This window comes from Gossypium hirsutum, chromosome D08 (genome assembly GCF_007990345.1).
Source record: "Gossypium hirsutum isolate 1008001.06 chromosome D08, Gossypium_hirsutum_v2.1, whole genome shotgun sequence".
Classification (NCBI taxonomy): Eukaryota; Viridiplantae; Streptophyta; class Magnoliopsida; order Malvales; family Malvaceae; genus Gossypium; species Gossypium hirsutum.
Genome location: NC_053444.1, coordinates 62867819 through 62892975, shown reverse-complemented (window position 1 = coordinate 62892975; position 25157 = coordinate 62867819). Strand labels below are relative to the sequence as shown.

The 25157-nt window shown below is 32.4% G+C and overlaps 2 protein-coding genes, 1 long non-coding RNA gene and 1 pseudogene across 10 annotated transcripts; 2 read left to right on the top strand and 2 right to left on the bottom strand.

Moving 5' to 3' along the window:
- Nucleotides 1-202: 202 nt before the first annotated feature.
- Nucleotides 203-2744, bottom strand: LOC107962810 (xyloglucan endotransglucosylase/hydrolase protein 2-like; annotated as a pseudogene).
- Nucleotides 2745-15905: 13161 nt separating this feature from the next.
- LOC107962811 (protein XRI1) lies at nucleotides 15906-18871 on the top strand. Of its 6 annotated transcripts, none has more exons than XM_016899336.2 (9): nucleotides 15906-16378; nucleotides 17150-17214; nucleotides 17298-17417; nucleotides 17517-17656; nucleotides 17744-17807; nucleotides 17887-17989; nucleotides 18070-18110; nucleotides 18204-18287; nucleotides 18370-18871. In XM_016899336.2, the coding sequence occupies exons 1-9, from the start codon at nucleotides 16359-16361 to the stop codon at nucleotides 18633-18635; spliced, it is 903 nt and encodes a 300-aa protein (XP_016754825.1). In that variant the 5' UTR covers nucleotides 15906-16358; the 3' UTR covers nucleotides 18636-18871. The 6 variants fall into 6 exon arrangements, with proteins under 6 accessions (XP_016754825.1, XP_040954696.1, XP_016754827.1 ...); XM_041098762.1 differs by having other exon boundaries at nucleotides 15924-16378; nucleotides 17159-17214; nucleotides 17298-17411; XM_016899338.2 differs by having other exon boundaries at nucleotides 15924-16378; nucleotides 17159-17214.
- Nucleotides 18872-19072: 201 nt separating this feature from the next.
- LOC107962812 (uncharacterized) lies at nucleotides 19073-20109 on the bottom strand. The gene is made up of 2 exons (XR_001701782.2): nucleotides 19420-20109; nucleotides 19073-19324 (listed from the first exon to the last, which is right to left on the bottom strand). It is a non-coding gene; the product is annotated as an uncharacterized lncRNA (long non-coding RNA).
- Nucleotides 20110-22850: 2741 nt separating this feature from the next.
- LOC107963307 (uncharacterized) lies at nucleotides 22851-24589 on the top strand. Of its 3 annotated transcripts, none has more exons than XM_016899860.2 (3): nucleotides 22851-23002; nucleotides 23435-23518; nucleotides 23615-24589. In XM_016899860.2, the coding sequence occupies exon 3, from the start codon at nucleotides 23615-23617 to the stop codon at nucleotides 24488-24490; it is 876 nt and encodes a 291-aa protein (XP_016755349.2). In that variant the 5' UTR covers nucleotides 22851-23002; nucleotides 23435-23518; the 3' UTR covers nucleotides 24491-24589. The 3 variants fall into 3 exon arrangements, with proteins under 3 accessions (XP_016755349.2, XP_040954695.1, XP_040954694.1); XM_041098761.1 differs by having other exon boundaries at nucleotides 23612-24589; XM_041098760.1 differs by lacking the exon at nucleotides 23435-23518 and having other exon boundaries at nucleotides 22863-23002.
- Nucleotides 24590-25157: the final 568 nt, after the last annotated feature.

Genomic DNA, 25157 nt, shown 5'->3' with positions numbered 1-25157 from the left:
AAGTACGTTGAAGCACATTTTTCTCTTATTTATAGGTTGGGGAAGGACTATGAGTAGTTTTAAATATTATGTCAAAAAAAACCTATATAATCAGAATTTAGAATGAAATTATTAAAAAAATAGAATTATCCCGAATTTATTTATTTAAATTAAATGCTAAATTTATTCGGATAATAACTTAAATTCGGGTCTACTCTTAATGTACCAAAGTAACCAAACCTAAATGATAATATTTGGTTATTAATTATTATTGGTATAATAAACAATAAATATATAGTAGTAACAATTAAATGAATACACATTTTTCTCTTACTAACAATTTACTGTGTTTTCATTATTGCCCTCAACTCTCATCCCATCACATCTATTTTCACTTATTCAACAACTATTCAAGTTCACCCCATCAAGCTCCGGCCATAAACCGATCATCTCGAACCTCAAACCTCATCGTAATCTAGCTATTGACGAGGCATTCCGGAGGAGGCACTGGATATCGTTTCTGGTCTGAACAATAATCATAATTCATATATTTTTTTCTTACATTTTTGAAGTTTGTCTTTTGTTTCGAGTCTATTGTCCAATATTTCTCCGAATTCCACCAATGCTCGGGTAAAAAACAGTCTTTGTTATTATTATTGTTGTTGTTGGAGTCGGTTTTCGGGCAACCGCTGATATCGAAACCTTGGAAATGAGCTTTGAAAGGAGCCATGCTCCAATTAATCTTGGTTTGGCCACCATCGGTTGCCCAGCTATCTCCATCCCATAAGCTAGCTTCTATTTTCATTGCTTGTGATGGGTACCCAACGCCAATGTTTGTGTTGTTTTTGAATACCCTAATTGGGATGTCATCCACATAGAATCTGTATATTTAGATACAATTTTTATTATTTCCAGACCATGATACATACACATACACATATATATGTGTGTGTTAGGAAAGGGTCAATTTGTGGTTTTGGTCCTTCTAGTATGCTCAACTTTAGGATTTAGTTTATATACTTTAATTTAACATAATTTGATTTCTCAACTATTATAATGTCATTAGTTAGCCTAACTTGTTAATAATGTTAATTAAATTAGTTAAAATGTTTATGTGAATTTTTCTTAAAAATACTAATTCCCACTTATCACTACTAACATTGGCATTTTGTGTAGGAGACTTTGTTTAATATTTTAATCATAATAATTAATTGTGTTAACTATTTGGATTAATAAATGATATAATAACAATAAAAGATCAAATTATGTCAAATTGAAGTACAAGAAATAAATAACAAATTTAAACATAGTTGAGGGCTTAAAACCAAAATTTGACCACCATGTAGATACATCTCAATTCTCTAAGTGATGTTAATAATTGAATTGGTGCCACGAATTAACACAAATAGAAAATGACTAAAATCTCCCCCTTTCATAAAATAATATGAGTTGATATGATATTATAAGTTAACTGGATATCAACTCAATTAAAAAAATGACTAAAAACTTCACCTTTCACAAATTAATACATATTATTTTAAAAATATTTTTTAATATATTTTATATAAAATTTTTAAAAAAATTGTAAATCAACACATATAAAATGGGTATATTACAAACACTTTTATATAAGAGAATTCACCTTAATCCAAGTAACATATATGGCTCTAATAACTATTTTTAAATTATCAAATTAAAATTAATTTATTAATTTGAAATATTCTAATTAAATTCTCAAAGGATAAATATATAGAATAATTAGATTAAATATGTTAAAAGATAAACAATATCTATTTTTTTTAACACCTTAGTTTCAATAAGGGGCATATTAGGGGTTGGCAACAGGCCGGTCCCTTTAAAATAGAAAATTTTCTATCTAAGCTTTTTAAATTTTTTAAAATTTTGAATTAGTAAAAGTAAAATTGTACTTTGATCTCTTTAAAAATGATAAAATTTTGATTTAATTCTTTAAAGATTATAAAGATATAGGCTATTTAAATAGTGATGTAAAGCAAAAAAGAGAGGAGGCCAGGGGAAGAGATGATGAATTCATACACAATTTGGTGTTGGTTCCAAAGGATTCGATAGTTGTGAAAATCAGCACTAGGATCAAACCAGAGAATAACCCTTTGTTCCCTATTCCCCACACCACCTGCAAACACATTGGTTTGCAAGCTAATAGGCTTCCCTTCTCTATTCCCTAAGAATTAAAAATCCAGCTCGTCATGCTTGTTTCCTTTCGAAGTTAACTGTGCCACCATTACCATCAACCCATTGGTAAAGTAATTAAGAGGAAAAAAAAAAGGAACACTAAACAATCATATATATATATGGTTTTTACGTAATAAGCAGTGACAACTCCAGCTGAATCTTTATCAGGTAGCTTTATCCTCATATTAAAAAACCCAGTACCATAACTCAGCTTCGAACCAAACCCAGCTCCTGTAATTTTCAACAAGTTAAAAAGCATGCAAAATGGGTATAGTGGAAAATAAAAAAAAATGATAATATTATTTAGTGAGAGAAGGAGGTAAATAACCCGAAGACTTATCCATTGAGAGTTGAATTTCAGTGTCTTGATTTAAAGACAAAACATGATCATTTTCCCATGTAATTACATAGTTTTCATCGAATTTAACAGTGTTGTCGTCTGCAAATCCTACCCTAATGAAGAAGAAAAATATTGAGAGCAAAGCTAATATGGAAAAATGGTACTGCATTTTGCCTGTGTTTGTTGTGTTCATTGATGATTGGTGAGTGTTTATATAGAGATCTTCTTTCTGGTGACATTTTATTTTGATTATTTCGCCAGCTTTTCCATATCCTAACTAATGGCAAAATGAAAATAAATTTAAAAAAAAAAGGGAAAAAAAGATAATTAGCTTTTCGGTCTAACTTTCCTACACGTAATTGACTTGTTCTTGGTTATATATTAATAATATTATTATTATTTGTCTGCCATAACAAATCCTGTTATTGTGATATAGCTATTGCTTAGCTGCTTGGTGTAGCCTACCATTGCTGTATGAGAACTTGGAAGCAAGTTCAGACGATTAGGGATTAGTGACGCAATATGATATATACACACACACGGCTATTTAGAAAATAATAGAGATATTCGCGGTGTTGGCAAAGGTTAAAATTTTAAGCGTTTAAGATAGAGTTTCATTATTTGTATTTATGTATACGTCAGCTGAATTCAAGTTCCATCACGTATAATTAGAGGTGTTTATGAGTCGGGTTGAGCCTAAATATGATATTAACATATTTTATATCTTTTCAAGTATGACCCAGTCTAAAATATAGACTTAAAGTTTTACTTAAATTCGTCCTTGTTTGCAAAAGATTAACATATTTTATTTTATTTTAATATTTAATATTTTTATATATTTTTTATTTATTGACTAACATTACTTTAGTGTTCACGTTAGAGTAGTATTAAATATTTAATATAAGTTTATTTTTTTAATGTATTCTAAATTATATAATATAAAATATTATAAACTTAAAAATAGTCGGGTCAAGCTCGGGCCTTGAAGGTTCAAGCCCGAGCCCGACTCATATTTTAAACGGGTCTACTTTTTTTACCAAACCTTCTCAAATTTAGGACGAACCTTCAAGTCTAGACGGGTAGCTGAACCTATGAACAAATCTACGTGTAGTCTTATCATATTTATTTTGGTTCAGATTAGGATATATTTCGATAGTGAGTTGATATGTTTGTGCTTTGTAACAGTTGATTATGGACATAGTTATATGCAAGCAAATGCATATGGGGCAGGCCCCCAAAATGATAAGATTGCTTTTAAGGTCCATCAAAATTATAATAATGTAAATTAGTATAATAGTAAATTTAATTTTTAGCTTCAAGAATTTATAATTTAATTTCGGCCCTTAAAATGTTTTCCAGCATCCACCTCTGATTATATATTGTACTTTCATTTATACACCGTATGCATTAGTTCCTGGTGTTTCACGAATGTATTATTTGTAATAGTTAACTACAATTATATTTTTTTTAGAAAGCAAGATGAGTTAACACCATGAAAAACTAATAAATACCTTTGAAGCATACGTAATCCGCGGTTTTGTTTTCCTGTAATATTAATTAAAATATATTAAAAGATAAAATTGTGATCAAATTTTTGTTGTTATAGATGAATTTGATTTAAAAGTTTGGCTCCTAAGTAAACAAAGAATAAAGTTAAACTTTTCTTAGTTAAAACTGTATGCCTAAATATGAAACAAAAAGGAAAATGTATGCCTAAATCAAATAAATGATTTACATGCCCCATGCCTAATCCAATCCTATTTATGGTGAGTATACTTTTTAATTAATAATAATCCCAGTCGAATCAATATTTTTTAAATTACAAAAATATTTTTATTTAAACCAATAATCATATAAAATAATATTTAGGTTTTACTAGTAAATTGGTCTTTCAATGATCAAATTTGTCCTAATCAGTCAATAAACATATATTTTTAAAGTAAAACGAGACAAAATTAATAATTTATAAAAATTAAAAAGCAATACAAAAATTAGAATATAATTTAGGAGATAATTACTAATAAAACCTAATCTTGAGTAGAGTGAGATTGTTTGGCATATATAGGATGTGGTGCCATAACAGCTAAGGCAAGCATAAAATAGTAACCAACATGGTCCGTATGTCTTAAGCAATACAAAAAGGGGAGACGATATTGGATATGCCAAATGATTATAACGACATACCAAAAATATTAATATAAAAAAAATCAACACAATAGACAAATATTTCAAATTTTATATTAATACAAATTATTAATTTTTAAAAATTATATATAGCAATATAAAATAATAAAGGAACAAAATAAAATAAAATAAAAAGTTCACTTAGGGATGCAGTGCAAGAAAGAACTTCTATCTCCACACACTTTTTATGTGCACCTTTTAATTTTGGTCGCCTAACAACTATTACATATCGGTTAAATCTCAATTGGTATAAACATTATTATCATTGTAGAAATATATAAATTTGAGTGTACTGAAGCGGACTATCCTCTTCTAATAAAAAAATTATTATATATTCGTTACGAAAAATTTAAAAATAATAATTAATATATGTTTAAAAATTTTCTTAACGAAGCTAACTTCGTTAGACCCTGCAATTTTTGCATGGGAAAGATTTTCCTTGCATTGCATTGGTATGTCAACACACTTGTTAAATGATATGTTATTAATTTCATAATATATATTTAATTATTTTTTTATTAATCAATTTTAAGTTAGATATTTAATACATAGTATGTGAGTTTAGGTTTGTTTCATTTTTCATACCTTACCATCGTTTTTTAATTTATTACGTTATAGGCTATGATTTCATATTGTTCATTCGTGAAAGGAATATATATAGTTTCAAAAAAAATTAAAGAAAGCTTTTAAATTTATTTATAAATAGAATTTTACATAATTTTTTATATCATCGGAAATCAACGTAAACTCGGTTAGAAAATATAAATGATTATTTTGATAGACTTTTTTGTCTTTTCAAATTTTTATATAACTTTAAAATAAAAAAACTAAAATTAACATATCTCAATATTAAATTTATGCACAATTGCCTTGTAAACAAATTTTTTTTATCGCTACACCAATAAAAATTATTGAGTAAACTTAAAAAATAATAATAACTTTTAACATAAAATATTTTCTCTCACCAAATTTGTGTATATATGCTTACTATTTGTAAAACCCTTTATTGAGTTTGTATTACCCATCAATTGTATATCTTATTGAGATAGTGTCATAAATTGACTCGAAACCAACTTAGGATGTATGACTGTATTCATTTAGTAATCTTAATATGATCATGTATCCATGTGTTTAAATTTCGTTTTATTTACAATTTAATATCGTATATATTTCATGTGTTATTATTTAGGGTTTAGGGTCTGTTATTTTTAAACACAAATCTATGTTCTAATTATATATGGTTTCCACACACATATAATAATATTGTTAATTAAATTTGTGTTACAAGTTAACTCAACACTAACTCACAATTGATAACAAAATCATAATAAATAATTGTGGTGCATTTAGTATTGTTTAGATGATGTATTTATGTGTTTAAATTTTATTTTACTCAGAATTTTATTTTTTTTATTTTAATATCGTACATATTTCATGTGTTATTATGATTAATTAGTTCCAAACCGTACGTTGCATTGTTTATTGTATGTTATTTTTAAACACATATTTGTGCTCTAAATTTGTGATTTCCATGCTTATACATATGTAATAGAATTTCTAGTATTATATAAAATTTGATGCATTTATACTTTTTTGTGATTTTGGCCTTAATTTTTTTTAATATTTTGATTTTAAGCTTTTAAATTTTAGTTGAATTATTATTTTAGTGATAAAATAATAATTGATTGAACTGTTGAAATTTGAATGATGTTAATGTGACAGATCGCATAGTAACCCCCTTGTATTTTATAAAAGAAGAAATACATAAATATTATTAAAAGTTATAGAGATTTTAAAAAATGTCTACTTTGGTAATGAAATGCATATGAACTATCACATAGCACGTAGGTTGCCACATCAACATTGTTAAAATCCTCCTATCAATTTTTTCATTTAAAAAAAATTAAGATCAAAATGACAAAAAATAAATTTTAAGAGCTAAATTTATTATGATACCATTTAAAAAAAAAGAAATGCATATATTAGATTATGGAACATCTATATTATAAATTTAAAAAATTAAATTATATTAAAATATGCTCTAAATTCATATATTTTTCATAAATTTGGAATCTAATCTTTTACTTTTTTAATTTAAAAAATACAAGTTAACTTGTGACAAGAGCGTAGACAAGAATAGGCAGTGATCTTGACCCCCAAAAAGGATAATTTTGCCTTGTTATCACTTTAAATTTTTAAAAAAATTATAAATTAATATAAAAATAAAATTATATTTTAATATCAAAATTCACCATTCATCTCTAATCCTCCTAGAATAATTTTCTAACTCCGTCCTTGCAACTATCCCAATCAATTATGTATATATTTGTTTGAAAGGATTGAAAGTTATATTTTAATTTGTAAATTGTGACACGTAAGATATAATTAGAGGAAAAGTCAAAGATAACCTCATAGCCAACCTATGTGCCCTTGTTGAACCGCATTGTGGGTTCAGAATATGGGCTTGACGTATTTAGAGGGCAAGGGGTTGACTTTCAAAATGAAAAGAAAACCTTAATTTATTTATTTGTATGCTTTTATTTTCTTAAAAAGAAAAGTAAAATTGAGTTGGACTTAATTAAAAATAATAATATTTTTAAAATTATTTGACATACTATGAAATTTTTAATTTACACAAATAATATTAAAAATTTTGATAAGTATAAGAGTATAGTAAAATGTTTTAAAAATATATATTTAAAAATATATATGTCAATTTTTTTAAAATTATTCGTGAAATAAAAACGATATATTCACACCTTTAATATTATATAATTAAAATTTATATTATAAAATTCAACAATCAAATATGGTAAGTCAATTTAAAAAATTCAAATATAGACAGGAAGTGTATTGACTTTGACACTGGACATTCTAAAAATAGGTACTATAAGATCGGGTGACTTCAATAATAGACGTTGGATGGCGTTCCAACTTTCCTTCTCCATCAGAACCTATCCAAAAGAGAATCAAATATTTCTCGATTGTAAATAATTGAATAGAGTGAATTACCCTGTGAATATCTTTACTTCAGAACAAAACAATTAGAATTAGGCTCGGCCAACTGTAATCTGTATTATCCATATGTCATCCTTATAGGGATACTCTAGTTGACAAGATCCATTGATATCCTATAGGGATCTTCCATTTGAAAGGGTCCATTAACCTTAGACAAAGAGAAAGGTCTAGATATTTTTCTTTTTAATTGTTCAATTTTAGTACAACTCACTAGAGGTGCTAATGGGCCGGGCTCATAAAAAAATTTCAGCCCGGCCTTGGCTTGGCCCGAAATATGGGCCTAAAATTTTGCCCAGGTCCGGCCCGGGAAAAATCATAAGCCCGGGCCTGGCCCGGCCCATTTTTTTAATAAAATACCAAAAATTTATTTTAAAAATTAAAAAATTTTTAAAAGTATTTTAAAAATATTTTTTAAAAAAATAAAAAAAAGTATTTTAAAAATATTTTAAAATTAAAAAAAAGCATTTTAAAAATATTTTAAAAAATAAATATATTTATTATATCGGGCCGGCCCGGGCCAAAAAATTATGCCAGAGGCCCGACCCATTTTCTAAACGGGCCTCATTTTTTTGTCCAAGCCCATATTTCGACCTATATTTTTACCAAAACTTTCCCATATTTCAGACGGGCCATCGGGCCAGGCCGGGCCCGCCCGGCCATGAGTACCTCTACAGCTCACACATCATTGTAAAATTTGATTACCGTCACATACATCACTAGTAAATAATTCTTACGTATCACCAATGAGCTAAGCATTGGGGGTTCTAAATGGCATACGTTTGATCTAAATGGCATACCTGAAGCTTTTTTGTTGTTCTTCCAGCTACAACCACAAAGAAGAACATAGTCGTTTGTGTGAGTTGTAGCTGGCATAAATACAATTTAAGAAATAAATACATATATTTATCTTCATATTGGATTAATATATAGTCGTTTGTATATGCAATGTATCAACGTAAAAGGGTGCTAATTCAATACTGTTGCTAATGATTTGTAAAAATTGAATCAAGCTAAAATTTTATATATAAAGTCACACAAAATCAAAATTCATGTATGACATTTTATATTAGATCAAAATTCATGTATATTTTTTTATATTTATCGCTAACGGGAATTAGTAAATTCATGAGATCTCGTAAAGATTGTGAATATTTTCTTTTTGTTAATATTTTGTATTTGTTGGGGATTGACCCATATAAACAACGAGTAAGAAAAGTAGAGAAAATCGAACACGCGAAATTTACTATGGAAAACTCCTTCGAAGAGGATAAAAACCACGTGAAAAGAAAGCTTCACTAAAAACTGTCAAAAGTCGAAAAGGAGTACAAGATGGAGAAAATAATCCAAAGAGCAAAACTCAAAACCCGTATAAAAAGTTATCTAAAAAAAAACACTCTCCAAAGCTCTTCATAAAATAGTTATTTTGTTAACTCTCTAAACAGGGTTACTGTTAACATTAATGGAAGACAATTAATAATGGTTGCCATTAACATTAATGGGAGACAATCAATAATGACAACCACCAACTTTGGAAAAGTGGCAAGGGATAATTTTTTTTGGTCCTTGAGATAATGGGCTATTTATTGTTTGGTCCTTGAACCTCAACTATAAATAGGCCTTCTCATTTCTCATTTCAATTCATCCCAACCAATCTTTCTCTCTTAGTTTTCTCTCTTCTCCCATTTGAGAATTCTTAAGGAATTCTATTTGTTTGTAATACTTTGGAGATAGTAAAGTTATCATCTGGTGTTAGTGCCCGAGGACGTAGGTATAATTTATCGAACCTCGTTAAAACTCTTGTGTTCTTTCTTGTCCTATTTTTCTTTCAATATTTGAGGGTATAATAGTAGTATTTAATTGTGCTATTAAATTACTATAGAAGGGATATTCTGTCTAAGGAAAGACTTGGTATTTAAGAGATCCATGTGATCCACCTCTCTTTCCTGGGAATTGAACTTTGTGTGATTTTTAGTACAATAATTTACACGCTTCCGACCCTATTGGAACAACAAGTGGTATCAAGAGCCGAAGGTTAATCGTAGTATGCTCTGTGGTTGCAGTTTAAACTGATCTTCCACATCAGAAAAGATTTCCTTAGGTATATTGAAAGATTATGGAGAAAACGGTCGGTGTAGGAGCTTCAACATCGTCCATGTGGACAAGACCGACAATTGCAAATGCAAGATTGGCCGTGGAGATCTTTGATGGCACGGGCCATTTTGGTATGTGGCAAAGTGAGGTTCTAGATGCCCTTTTTCAGCAGGGTCTAGACATTGCCATTGATGAAGAGAAACCAGATGATGTACAGGAGAAAGATTGGAAGGCGATCAATCGGTTGGCATGTGGTACAATTCGATCATGCCTTTCTCGAAAGCAGAGGTATGCTTTTTCAAAGGAGACTTCTGCAAATAAGTTGTGGGTGGCACTTGAAGAAAATTTTTTTAAGAAAAACAGTCAAAATAAGCTCCACTTGAAGAAAAGACTGTTTCGCTTCACATACGTCCCAAGTACTACAATGAATGATCACATCACCAAATTTAATCAGTTAGTCACTGATTTGCTGAATATGGATGAGACATTCAAAGATGAAGATTTGGCTTTGATGCTGTTGGGGTCACTTCCTGAGGAGTTTGAGTTCCTAGAAACTACTCTACTTCATGGCAGGAGTGATATATCTCTGAGCGAAGTCTGTGCGGCCTTATACAGTTATGAACAGAGAAAGAAGGAGAAACAGAAAAACTCAATCAGAGATACAGAAGCTTTAGTAGTCCGAGGTCGTTCATACACTCGGAAGAAAACTCAAAAGGGGAGATCAAAGTCAAAGTCCAGACTCGGGAAAGATGAATGTGCTTTTTGTCATGAGAAAGGCCACTGGAAGAAAAATTGTCTAAAGTTGAAGAATAAAGGAAAAGCTGCTGTAGATGCTTGTGTTGCTAAGCATGATACTAGTGACTCTGAACTATCACTGGTTGCATAATCATCGTCGTTCCATTCAGATGAGTGGATATTGGATTCGGGTTGTACCTATCATATGTCCCCTAACCGGGAGTGGTTCTCTGATTTAATAGAACTAAATGGAGGAGTTGTTTATATGGGCAATGACAATGCCTGTAAAACTGTTGGGATAGGTTCAATCCAATTAAAGAATCAAGATGGATCAACCAGAGTTCTGACTGATGTTCGGTACGTGCCCAGTTTGAAGAAAAATCTCATCTCATTGGGAGCCTTAGAATCCAATGGTTCAGTTGTTACTATGAGAGATGGGGTTTTGAAAGTGACATCTGGCGCACTTGTGATATTGAAGGGCATCAGGAAAAATAACTTGTATTACTACCAAGGTAGTACAGTTATTGGAGCAGTCGCTACAGCTTTCGGTAACAAAGAATTGGACTCAATGCAGTTGTGGCATATGAAGTTGGGACATGCCAGCGAAAAATCCTTGCAAATTCTGGCAAAGCAAGGATTGTTGAAAGGTGCAAAGGCTTGCAAATTAAAATTTTGCGAGCATTGTGTTCTGGGAAAGCAAAAGAGAGTGAAATTCGGTACTGCTATCTATAATACAAAAGGTATTTTGGAATATGTTCACTCAGATGTGTGGGGGCCTTCCAAGACACCTTCATTGGGAGGAAAACACTACTTTGTTACTTTTGTTGATGACTTTTCCAGAAGAGTTTGGGTGTATACCATGAGAACTAAGGATGAAGTGCTTAGAGTTTTTTTTAAATGGAAAACTATGATCGAAAACCAGACTGGCAAGAAAATCAAGCTGCTTAGGACGGAAAATGGAGGGGAATATAAAAGTGATCCGTTCTTCAATGTGTGCCAAGAGTATGGTATTGTTCGACACTTCACAGTTAGGGATACACCACAGCAGAATGGATTGGCAGAGTGTATGAATCGAACATTGCTGGAGAAAGTTCGATGTATGTTGTCCAATGCTGGGTTGGGCAAGCAATTTTGGGCTGAGGCTGTGACATACGCTGGCCATCTTGTTAATCATTTGCCATCATCTGCATTAGAAAGAAAAACTCCTATGGAGGTATGGTCTGGAAAACCGCCTACAGATTATGATTCATTACATGTGTTTGGAACCACTGCATATTACCATGTGAAGGAGTCAAAGTTAAATCCGAGGGAAAAGAAAGCTCTCTTTATGGGAATCACTTCTGGAGTGAAGGGATTTCGTCTTTGGTGCTTAAGCACAAAGAAAATGATCTGTAGCAGAGATGTTACCTTTGATGAATCTGCCACATTGAAAAAGGTAGCAGATAAAGATATTCAGACGAGCAATACTCCACAGCAGGTGGAGTGTACTCCAAAACAGGTGGAGTTTGAGCAGATGGGGATTTGCCCAGTTAATAAGTCTAATTCTCCAGCCACAATGGAGGAATTAGAGGTTGAAGAGGTTCTGACCCAAGAACCACTAAGTACACCAGAACCAGTTGCAGTTGCAAGGCCACGGAGAGAAATTCGTAAACCTGCTCGATTTACTGATATGGTGGCCTACGCCCTTCCCGTTGTTGATGATATTCCTATCACTTATCAAGAAGCAATGCAAAGCTTAGAAAGTGATAAATAGAAAAGTGCCATGGATGAAGAAATGCAGTCTCTCCGGAAGAACAATACTTAGGAGTTGGCGCAATTACCGAAAGGTAAAAGGGCAATCGGATGCAAGTGGGTATTCGCAAAGAAAGATGGATCTCCTAGCAAGAAGGATATTCGCTACAAGGCAAGATTGGTAGCTAAAGGCTACGCTCAGAAGGAGGGAATTGACTACAATGATGTATTTTCCCCTGTTGTGAAGCATTCCTCCATTAGAACTTTGTTGGCCTTGGTAGCACAGTTGAATTTGGAGCTAGCTCAACTTGATGTTAAGACGGCTTCCTTGCATGGTGAGTTAGAAGAGGAGATCTATATAACTCAGCCCGAAGGATACACAGATGCTGGTGGTAGAAATTGGGTTTGTAAGCTTAACAAATCGCTATATGGATTGAAGCAATCCCCGAGGCAGTGGTACAAGCGATTTGATAGCTTTATGAGAAGACAGAAGTACACAAGAAGCAAATATGACAATTGTGTATATTTGCAGAAGCTGCATGACGGATCTTTCATTTATCTACTCTTATATGTTGATGATATGTTAATCGCTTCGAAGAGCCAAAATGAGATAGATAAGCTGAAGGCTCAGTTGAATCAAGAGTTCGAGACGAAAGATCTAGGTGAGGCCAAGAAGATTCTCGGCATGGAGATAAGTAGAGATAGACCGAGAGGCAAGCTCTGTTTAAATCAGAAGCAATATCTAAAAAAGGTATTACAATGTTTTGGTGTAAATGAAAACACAAAACATGTAAGTACCCCACTTGCTTCTCATTTGAAACTTAGTGCTCAATTATCTCCGAAGACTGAAGATGAAAGAGAATATATGGCGAAAGTCCCATATGCTAATGCAGTTGGGAGTTTGATGTATGTGATGGTGTGTACGAGGCCTGACATTTCACAAGCTGTTGGAGTTGTGAGCAGGTATATGCATGATCCTAGAAAAGGACATTGGCAAGCTGTGAAATGGATTCTACGGTATCTTCGAAAAACCGTAGATGTTGGTTTAATTTTTGAACAGGATGAAGCACTTGGTCAGTTTGTAGTTGGATATGTTGATTCCGACTTTGCTGGTGATTTAGATAAACGTCGTTCAACTACGGGGTATCTGTTTACTCTTGCGAAAGCCCCAGTGAGTTGGAAGTCTACCTTACAGTCTACAGTAGCTGTGTCTACTACAGAGGCAGAATATATGGCAGTTACAGAAGCTGTTAAGGAGGCTATTTGGCTTAATGGATTGTTGAAAGACTTAGGAGTTGTTCAAAGTCACATAAGTTTATATTGTGACAGTCAGAGCGCTATTCATTTAGCGAAAAATCAAGTCTATCATTCAAGAACCAAGCATATCGACGTAAGATATCACTTTGTGCGGGAAGTCTTTGAAAAAGGAAAAATTCTACTTCAGAAGATTTCGACAGCAGATAATCCCGCAGATATGATGACCAAGGTGGTAACAACAATCAAGTTTAATCATTGTTTGAACTTGATTAACATCCTGAGAATTTGAGCACCTTCAGGTGTATGGCGCTCGAGAGCGCATTTGTAGGCACTACAAAAGATAGCTTTATCGAATTTGGGGAGTTGAAGGAAGTGTGTGAAGATGTGATTATCCTAATCAAATCTTCAAGGTGGAGATTGTTAACATTAATGGAAGACAATTAATAATGGTTGCCATTAACATTAATGGGAGACAATCAATAATGACAACCACCAACTTTGGAAAAGTGGCAAGGGATAATTTTTTTTGGTCCTTGAGATAATGGGCTATTTATTGTTTGGTCCTTGAACCTCAACTATAAATAAGCCTTCTCATTTCTCATTTCAATTCATCCCAACCAATCTTTCTCTCTTAGTTTTCTCTCTTCTCCCATTTGAGAATTCTTAAGGAATTCTATTTGTTTGTAATACTTTGGAGATAGTAAAGTTATCATCTGGTGTTAGTGCCCGAGGACGTAGGTATAATTTATCGAACCTCGTTAAAACTCTTGTGTTCTTTCTTGTCCTATTTTTCTTTCAATATTTGAGGGTATAATAGTAGTATTTAATTGTGCTATTAAATTACTATAGAAGGGATATTCTGTCTAAGGAAAGACTTGGTATTTAAGAGATCTATGTGATCCACCTCTCTTTCCTGGGAATTGAACTTTGTGTGATTTTTTAGTACAATAATTTACACGCTTCCGACCCTATTGGAACAACAGTTACAACCTTTAAATAGGTTAATATTAAAGTCCTAATATGACTAAAATATTCCTAGACTAATCATAATTTAACTAGAAAAAGATGGTAGAGTTTAACTAGGAGAATAAACCCGATTTAAGTTGAGTACATGTCGCCACGTCCGGACGTCATCCGTCGCGTTGTTGGGAACGTCGTGCTCCTCCTCGGCGTGATGTTGATTTTATTTCTTCTCTGATTTGTCCAAAAATGATTTGTTCGAAAATTCGAGACACATCCCATAGTATTAATGAAAAGAATTATAAATTAAATAAAAAATATTCAAAATTATAATTCTAGAAAAGAAACTCATAGGACGAGATTTAAAATAATTAATACAAAATCAATTTAATTAGTAAAAAATAAATTGGTTGGTGAGATAAATTGAATAAAAGAAATGGGTGAATTTAATGATAAATTATGTATAAGCCCTGTTGAAATTTATTTTGTCTTTCAAGTCTGAATAAATGATGATGATTGTGGGATTCATTCTTATTATTATAGCTTTAAATCGTATTAAATTATGATATATTCACAAATCACAATTTGAGTGAAAAATAAACTAATGCATGAGTTTAAATTTAATCATGTATTTATATAAAAGATATAAAATAATAAAAATCAATCAAATATAATAAATATAAACATTATGAGCCACAAATTATAAAACAAATACATGTTTCCATTAACTACTTACCATATTGAATAGTGATACTTATTTAATAAAAAAAATACATCTTATTTTTAATTGAAAATCTCGATTCCAAATCCATTAAATCCAACTAATGATAAATGGGAAATTACACTGATTTTATCTGTTATTCATCGATCAAAACACCCAATTTTAGCATAGAATATAAGTACCAACTATAGAATTCGTCCACATGCATGCATAAAAGAAAGGGTGAATTACACCCAAAATTACTAATCTATTACTAAATTTATATTTTAATCATCTATTTTGAAAATTTTTCAACTTTTGGGGGTTAAAGACTTAAATTTGGTCTAACCTTTTAGGGGTTGCTGATATAAGGACTTAATATTTACAAAAGTTCTCAAATAAGGGTTAAATCTTCGACAACTGTTCGATTGACTTAGATCTAAAGTATGTTATTCTACTTGTCAATGGGTACTGATCACTGAATGGTCGCTTGGAGCTCGTTAGTTGCACTTTTAAAAGGAATTAACAGCCCAATGACTTAAATGAAAACTTCTGAATAGTTTAGTGATCATTTTTTAACATTTTAAAATTAAGTGACTAAAATATACATTTACTAATAATTTAATGACCTTGGTGTAGATTTACCCTAAATTAAATATCTATACTATATACGTATAAAAAAACTCAATAAATTTCATTAATTTTAATGGCAGAATAAAGGGACCCATTTTATCTTTAGGCGATGATAGTCACCTTATTCTCCCCGCAACTAAAAGCACGATCCCATCTTTTCCTTACAGAGCAGCACCCCTTGTTTCTCTCTCACGTTGTTCTTAGTGTGTGTGTGTGTGTATATACCATTGCTGCTTTTGTCGATTCCCGAAAACCACGCGCCTGATTCAACCGCAGCCCAATATCCCGTGTATCACGCCCCCCTCGTCAAAAGCAAAAAAGGAAAAAAGAAATTCGTGTTGTTGGGTTCGTTCCCTTTGCCTTTGATAAATAGTGAAAGACTCAGAGAAAAAGGAAAATGTCCATCTCTGTGTAACGGCTACTTTTGGCGGTGTTGTTGAAGAAGTGAAGACTGAGAAAAAAAAAGAGGGGGAAATAGAAGGGTTGGTTTGGTTCAGTTTTGAAAGGAAAGCTGAAGAAATGGATTACAACAATGATCAGTAAATTCCTTTTTTCTATTTCGTGTTCTTATGGGTTTAAAATGCATGTGTTTCTGATGTTTGTTTCTGGGTTTTTTATTTTCTTTTTTAGCATTTCATTTGAGGATGAACTTATGTTTTTCTTTGATTTAAGTTTTTTTTATGGATTAAATGCTTCGTTTAGAAATGGGTTTGCTTTGATTTTTACTGTGACTGAAATGGGTAATTGAGAGAGTGAAATGAAGGTGTGGGCTCTGATGAAAATGGTGGGGGTCACTGTGTTTTTTTTGTTGTTGTTGTTTTTTTCCTTTTTGTGGTTTTTTATTAGCTTAAACATCACTGCTGAATAACATTGTATCCTTTCTGTGATTCTACATGGGATGCTTGTTTGAGTCACTGTTATTGGATCCAATGCTTCAATTTTTACTTTTGAGGTGGAAATGTTAACTGTTTGCTGTTGTTTCATAATTGACTTGTAATATGATGGATGGATTATCTTGGTGAATTGGTGACTTAATTACGAACTTATACTGTTGTAAACCCTATGTAAGATTTTGCTTAATGCTTGTGAGATGTAAACATGGATTCCACTTTTAGGTACTGCATTGGATGATTCATTGTGAAGTCCATTTGCATTGCCTCTCTCTGCTTTGGCCTGAATATCATTCAGCTATGTGTGTGGGTGTGCGTGCATGTATGTGCGCGTGTGTGCGTGTGTGGGTGTATGTATGTATGTATGTATGTATGTATGTATGTATGTATGTATATTTATGTTTATTATTTGATTGGTAGCAATACCAGAAGTCCTTGGGATTGGCATGCGGAGAATTATGGTGTTCAAAAGAACTCTGATTCTGGTAAATTATTGCCTCTGTTGTTGATGATTTCAAGCTAATAGTTTTGAAGTAACCAAAATGATGTATGAATAATATCTATGCAGATGCATTCCAAGGTGTATGGACTCCGATGACCCTGAATGAGGAAGACCTTTCCTACATGTTCAATGAAACGACCCCTGTTAAGGAATGTGGTGATCTCTCATACCATTATACCTGTAATGGTAGTTTTCTTCCTTAGTTTTCTTTGAAACTTTTCTTGTTTTTATTTAACATCTGTTCTTCTCTTTCTTTTAAAGTAATAGTAAGATTGTGAACTTCAGATGATATTAGCAAGGAAACTGAGGATACGAGGGAGACCTCTTCTGGACTTAAAAGACGTAGAGTGCTTCAATTCGACACTTTTGAAGTAGATTCTTCCCTTTTCTGTGATGAAATGCCATCTACGTTTCTAAAATCAAGAGTGAGTTCCGTTGGATTGGTATCAAGTTACTTTCCTGTTGTGTTATTTACATGCTTTTGTTTATTTGTTTCTTCTTTCAATGTTTAGGAGAGGGATGAGTTGCTGGCAGAGGTTTTACCTGATGCGTCTCAGCGGGTTGCTGGATTTTCAGGTTTTCCGTTTTCGTACAAATAATAATCAACTTGAATCGAATGCATACTCGGGTTTTTAATTGTAACAACATTTTGCAGAGGATGCTTCGGCTTTCAGTTATGAGGGCTTAGATCAGTTGTGTGAAGGGTGGCTTGCTGAATATTTCAACGATGCGGAGATGCTTCTTAGCTCTAATGATATGTATGCTTCTATGGGTTTTCAACATTTTCGTTTCATCGTTATATTAATATATTCTGATTGCCTTAATATATGAGATTCAGGAACCTTAACACCTCATCTGACATTCAAATCGATATTTCGGGTAAATGATTCCTGTTCCGTGCCTTCATGATTGTCGTCTTTCTCTACGAGTTGTTATATTCACTTTTTAACAACATTGTTTCCATGTTCATAGAGTATTTCAATGCCCAACCTGAGTCTGGCCCCGATGCTGTTCAAAAACAGGCAACTCAAACCCCTAAAAATGTTGTTTTCAAAGGTAACCTTTGTGTTCGTTATGCTTTTGAGACGTCTTATTTGTGGTATCAACACGTAAGAACATTGTGTTTTTGCTTATTTAGGTAGGAAGTCATTCATATGTCCTCCCACTAAACTGCCATCTTCAATTGCCTACCCATTTGCTTTCATTAAACCCTGCGGTTTCCACGGAGACGTGACCCTCAAGGATATAAACCAGCGAATCCAAACACCCCCACCGTCAAAACCGAAACAAAGCAACGAAGATCTACCGACTTCAGCTTTTTCCGGGAAGCTTGTTGTTGGCAAAACTAAAATACGTACCGAAGGTGGTAAAGGCAGCATCACGATTATGAGAACCAAAGGATAAGTATTCGCGGCCCTTTCCAGCCCCCTCTCGATTATGGTGGTTGATCATCTCTCTGGTTATTGCTGACTCTGACTAGCATAGAATCTGAAACAGGGTACATGTTGATGATATATATATAGTTTACTTGTAGTGGAAGCATAAGGTTTTACATTAGTATATGAATGTGTAAATGTTAGCATTACAACTTATGCCGTCTTACCTCTTTTGTCGGTCCCAGATTTCAACATTGCTCATTCCATTTTTTTATAATTTTTCTCATGTAGCTAAAAGGGTTTTTCAAAATCTTACTTCCCATTTATAATTTTTTTTATAATATTCATGGGTTAGATTCATAATATTATTTTGAATCAAACTTATTCAAAGGCTAATTTTTTAGTTGAATGATCAGCTGGAATTTCTGAAGTTTAGAATTGGAAAGACAATCAATTAGATAATGATGTTCAAATGGGAAATCAAATTCCATTTGCAAATCACTTTAAAACAAATGCACACCAAGCGTTTGTTAAAATAAAAAACAAAAGACACGATTTTCCCAATCCAATTAATATAATCACACTCTCACTTTTACCCTGCAATCTATAATCACTTCCCACTTCTATTTCTTGTTTCTAATCCCACTTTGCCGCTCGGATCCAACCGTCGCTTGAACCGCTTTCTTCGCCAACTTCTCTTGCAATGCCTTTGCATCTCTGTCCATCGACTCAAAGCCACAAGTAAAAAAACGAAGACGCAAAATTCGCACAATTAAAGATATTCAAGAAAAGGTAAAAATGAAAGAGGGAACCTTTCACGCCGTTGCTCAGGGGTTAACCCATCGTCTTTGGAACCTTTGGCTTTGTGGGCTGCTCTGGCTTGTGCCCTTTCTCGATCTCGCTCTCTCTGGTTACCCCGTTAGCTTGAGTTGAGGAATTAACACAAAAAAGAAAAAAGAAACCAGGAAATACCAAAGCTTAAGAGCTATAAATTATGTATTAATCAAACAAATTAGAAAGAAAAAAAAGGATATGAGACATGGTTGAATCTCGGAAAACAAGCAACCAACTATGTTAGATTGAAGCTATATGAAAAATTCAAGAGATAAATTAGTTAAACAAGAAAAATCAAAGGGAAAATGTAAAGAAAAATGATTTGAGAGAACGAGGAAGAAAATGGCCCTTAATTATTGACGAAGACGAGAAGGAAAAAGCTTGGACTTTTGGGAAGAAAGGAGAAGGACTTTATAAAACTGAAAAAGGAAAGGTTTTTGGTTGGTTTCAACAATGGAGCTGTGTGGAAGAATCGAGAAGTGCACTACACGAGGGTTCTTACCATTTTCATTATTATTTTTTTGTGGAACTTTTAATTAATCATTAAATGAATTAAGGTGGGAATCCATTTCCCAACCCTTCAATTTTCAACAATTTTTGCATTAATAGAAAATTCTCCCTCACTTTCTTTTTTATTAGATAACTTTATACAAACTAAAATATCAACAATTTTCTTCCTTAATTTTCAAAGCTGATAATTAGATCAACGGGATCTAATGTATATATTTTTAATTGTCTATGGATACTAGTCATTGAATCGTCACTTAGAGTTTGATGGTTGAATTTTAAAAAAATAACTTAATGACTTAAATAAAAATTCTCGAATAATTTAATAATTATTTTATAACTTTTTAAAATTGGGTAAAAAAACTCTATGACAATCAGATTGATTGAATCTAAAGTGTATTCTTCTAGGAAAATAGCAACTAGATCTGAACAAATCCCCATAACTCAATGACAATCCTTAGAAACTCACTGTAATTAGCATGTTAAGAATTACACTGAGTTGCTTTGTATTCAATCGCTAACATGCTAGCAAGCCTACAAACTTATATATATTTCTAGATTTGTATAGGTTATGTAAGAGAGCATATTGATAGCTCTTTGTTTGTTCGTGGTGGAACTGATTGTATGGGTGCAATTGAAGAGTAAACTTTTAGTGTTTACAGTCTAAATGTACAAAGGTGAGTCTTCCAGTCTTTAGGTACAAAGATAAAACCTCTATACTTAGAGAGTGATAGAGTGTTATTAACTTGTTGTATTTGTGATTAAAGATAGTAGAATTACTCACTAAGCTAAACTTTGTAGATGTAGGGAAACCAATTTGCGTAAACAAATATTGATGTTATTTGTTTTTTTATTTACACAATTGTTGCAGTTCCAATATAGAGTAATCATTACAGTCAGACACTTCCTTTCAACTTAGTTTGTTCGAGTAATTAACAACTTTAAGTTTCAACAAAATTTGACAAGCAACGAAAAATCACACAAAATCAACCAAACTTTAGAAAATATAAGCTTTTATAAAAAATAATCTATTTTTCATTAATACTTTTCGGAAATTGTTTTTAGTGATGTCGTAAATTTTTGCCACAAAGTGTAAACTAGTGCATTCCGTGCAAGTTTAAAGTCTACCCCTAAAATGTCTAATATTGCCAGCCAAGCAATCAAAGAGTGTGGGAATTCTCCTTTAGGTTTTGTGTGGAAGGCTACCTTCCAATTAACTCGAGTCCTTTTTTAAAACTAATGTACCTTATTTACATCCCATGATAATTAATATTTACGAAGTTCGTATTTGTCTTTCTCAATAACGTCTCTTTCAATATCTAAACTTTGATTTACTTTCGGAAAAATGTAATATATTTTACCATTACACTCAATATTTATTGATACTCAAGCACCTTTAATCCAACCTTCAACAAATTTTTAAAAAAATCAATTGCACATACATTTTTTTTTCTTCTAGACTTTAGAGGGCAGCAAGTGATTTTTGAAAGTTTTAATTACATCTAACAATTTTTTTTGAAAATTTTAATTAAAATCCTCAAAGTTTTTAAAAAATTTAGTTAAATACCCAATAATTTAAATGCTAAAAATTTAGTTGATTTTAGGCTTGTTTAGTAGTTCTTAAAAAAGACTGTGCTAAACAAGCTACTTTTAGTTGAAATGTTTGGATTTTAAATAGCACTTTAAAAAAGGAACCAAAACACTTTGTCTTTAATTACTTTTTCACCTCTCTAACAAGATAGTTTTTTTCCTTCTTTTTTTTCTTGGTGTTTAATTTACAAATGTATTAAAATTATTAATTAAAAATAAGAAATATTTTTAAAAAAATAATACAAATGTGTTAATATCTAATTACAAATATTTAATGGTTATATTTAAATATTTAAAATATATTTTATTTATTCTAAATAAATTTTATAAATAATTAATATTTATTACTTAAAAATATTTAAAATTTATATTTCATATATTAAAATATTAACAACAAGTTATAATGAATTATTTTTTATATTCTTATTAAAATATAATAATATTAACTAATTTAAATATTATTTAAATGCATCTTTGTTACTTGATAATATCATGTCTAAAATGGACATTTTATTTCTCAAAAGTATTTTTCACAGCAATGCTAAACACTCAAGATTTCTTAAACCAAACTTTTCAAAAGTACTTCTTAACAACACTTTTACACGTTACTTTTTAAAAGCATTGCTAAACTAGCCATTTGTCAACTCAAGTAAGAGAATTTCTTCCCTTGTACACCTAGTTGATTTAAAGGTTAGAACTTGAGTTCTCTTATTAAAAGTATAATATTAGTTACCACTACACCCAACACTTATTGATAATCCAAATCTTATTACAAAGTTGAAGTTCAATGCGTATATAATGGATTACCTATAACATTGACAATGTAACTCAACCCAAGCCTATAACTAAATTAGAGAAAAACAATATTTGAGGATTACTAGTTCATTAATCCAATCGATCTGGTCAATTCAATTAAATGAATAATTAAAAAAAGTAAAAATATTTGAATAAGATCGATTTACCGGTTTAACTATTAGGTTCAATTGATTTTTTTCTCGATTCAACCGGTCCATATTGATTTCTAAGTCAATTGATATAACAATTTATTTAAGACTAATATTCCGACCAGTTCCAAATCCAATTGACCGGACCGATCTAATCTTATTCAAACGAAAAGTCAAATTATAAAAACTTAATTAATGTAATAATTTGATTTATATATTTATATTAAAGTAGATGTGAGTATTGAAACAAACATATACAATTTTGGTAAATTAAAAATCAAAATAAATATTCTCACAACGAGATAACTTGTCAAAAGAGAAACGAGTAACAGGCCACTCCACATATTCCCCATAATACTCGCTCGTTCCCTTTATCACAAATCCCTCTCTCCTCTCTCTTTTCCCTTACCGTCCCCTCTTTTCAAACTCTTCTTCCTTTGGGGGGAAAAGACAGAACCAGTAATCTGTAAAGTGATGAGAGATTTTTATTCCATTTTACATGGATTACCCTTTCGGATGCGTGCGTGCTCCCATTTTATCTTTTCTGTTTTTAGTTTTATTAGAGACTTGTCGTGTAACGGTTGATATGGGAATAGCATAGAATTCAATATGCTCGTTCTTATCCTCGATGAATGTTTTATCTTCCAACTCCATCACCAGTCGTGAATGGCTCACTGAATGAGAATGCTTCGTTTAATTCTTAATAAGACAAGTTGTATGTGTGGTTAAGATTTTCTTTATCGACTGTATGCACACACATAATTGGTCGTATTAAACTCTTAAAGCACTTGCTACTCTCAACGGAGTTAAAAACCAAAAACTCCCATAAAAAAATAATACCGAAAATATTAAAAAGTTCATCAAAATTTTATTTTAAAGGATAACAACTGATAGGCGACGAGTCTCATCAAGATGAATAAATATTTAGCAGTGCTTGTCTTTGTTTGAACAGGTGAACAATAATTGAGAGCTGTGGGAAAAAAAAATTCATTATAATTGTTTCTTCTTTTTTTTTTTGCCACACGTAAAATTTAAGGTATTTGATATTTGTTTTATTTATTGATTTATTATGTTTAACTGCAATGCGGTGGAAAGTGATAATCGAAGGTTATGAATATGATTTTTTTAGCAGATGTCGGCGGTTGACAGCAGTCTAGCCGGTTTAACTCTCGACGACGTTTTGGGACACGCTAAACGGTCTGAACCGCCGCCCAGTCATAACCATACGCCTCCGGAGACTGTACGAGATGATCCAGCTAACAAGGACAAGAAGAGTTGGAAATTGTTTCGTGAGAAGCTTAAGCTCAGGAAAACCGGTTCGGGTTGGACCTCCTCGATTTCGATCCCGGCATCTGATGTTAACATTCAAGCTAAGAAACCCCAAAACCCGCGGCGTGTTTCCTTTGCTGAAACCAACCGCATTGCCGAAATAGGTGATCGTGCTCCGGTAAGGAACCCCAGGGCGGCGCAATTGGGTCGGAGGAGTTCCGTACGGTACGCACAAGATCACCAAGATCCCGTCGATACCGTTATGCCCTGCGACGGTCCACCATCAAGAAGCTTCAAGCCACAAAATATCCATGACGACGACGATGGTTCTCCTGGATCATCGCCAAAGGGAGCAAAGAGGATATTGTCGGCAAGAGAAGCAGTGGCTTCACAAGAAGCAGCAGAAGCAGCCGCAGCTGCGGAAAAAAACGATTCATCCGCGGCTGAGGAACCCGTTACGATGTCGTTGATGGATTTGTTGGGTGAGTCAGGGTCGAGTTACATGGGCGAAGACGATGAGGACGAGTATGACGAAGATGAGGAAGATGAGGAAGAAGAGATTGTGCAAGCGAAGGGAATTGAGTTCACGTGTTGCATTTGTAAGGTGAACCTTACGAGCTCGGCGTTTATGCCTTGTGGGCATACTTATTGTCGGCTTTGTTCGAAGGAGCTTTCGGTTCAGCGAGGGAATTGCCCGCATTGTAATGGCTTTGTGTTGGAAGTTCTTGAGATCTTTTAATGTTTAATTTTTGTTCTCAGTTCTTTTTGTTTCTTCTTCCTGTTTTGGATTTTGCTCATTACCTTTTTTAATATGAGTAGATTAAAAATCATTTCTCAATCTTTGATTGTGGAGAAATTTGTGTAAACAATTTGTGCTTTGATTTCTAATTTTTCGCTTGGTTTTATTGTTCGAGCTTTGAGATGGTACAACCTAAGTTTTAATGATTTGTTTTATGGTCGCCGTCTAAGGGATTGCAACAAAGGATTATCAGGGTTAATCCTACTTCTGTTGACGTGAATTTCTGCTTTTATATGGTTTTTGGAAGCGGATAGGTGGTTGAATTGGACCGATTTGTCGAGTTTAATTGAATAAATTGTTAAAAGTTTATTTAAAAAGTAAGAGAATTTCGATTTAATCAGGTTGGCTATCAATTTAATTGATATGATTGGTTCATGAATAAATCATTTTGATCTATTATTCGAAATCGGTACCCCAATCGATCTTCGTCTAACTGGCTAATCCAGTTCGATTCTGAAAATATTGAAACATTTTGAAGAATTAGTTGGCGATTGTCATTGCTTATGGACTTGAACCTGGGTGATTTATCCATGACTAGGACAAAACTTGGGTGGAACTAATGCTTAGTTTAAGACTGCTTCTCAAAAGTGCTTTTGGGAGAGGGGAG

Excerpts from the sequence above, each read along its gene's own strand:
- LOC107962811 (XM_016899336.2), top strand. The coding sequence starts at position 16,359 with ATGGATTACAACAATGATCA. Across the intron at positions 17,657-17,743 it reads CTACGTTTCTAAAATCAAGA|GAGAGGGATGAGTTGCTGGC; the intron begins GTGAGTTCCGTT and ends TTCAATGTTTAG. Across the intron at positions 18,111-18,203 it reads CATTCAAATCGATATTTCGG|AGTATTTCAATGCCCAACCT; the intron begins GTAAATGATTCC and ends CCATGTTCATAG.
- LOC107963307 (XM_041098760.1), top strand. The coding sequence starts at position 22,982 with ATGGATTACCCTTTCGGATGC. Across the intron at positions 23,003-23,614 it reads TGGATTACCCTTTCGGATGC|ATGTCGGCGGTTGACAGCAG; the intron begins GTGCGTGCTCCC and ends TTTTTTTAGCAG.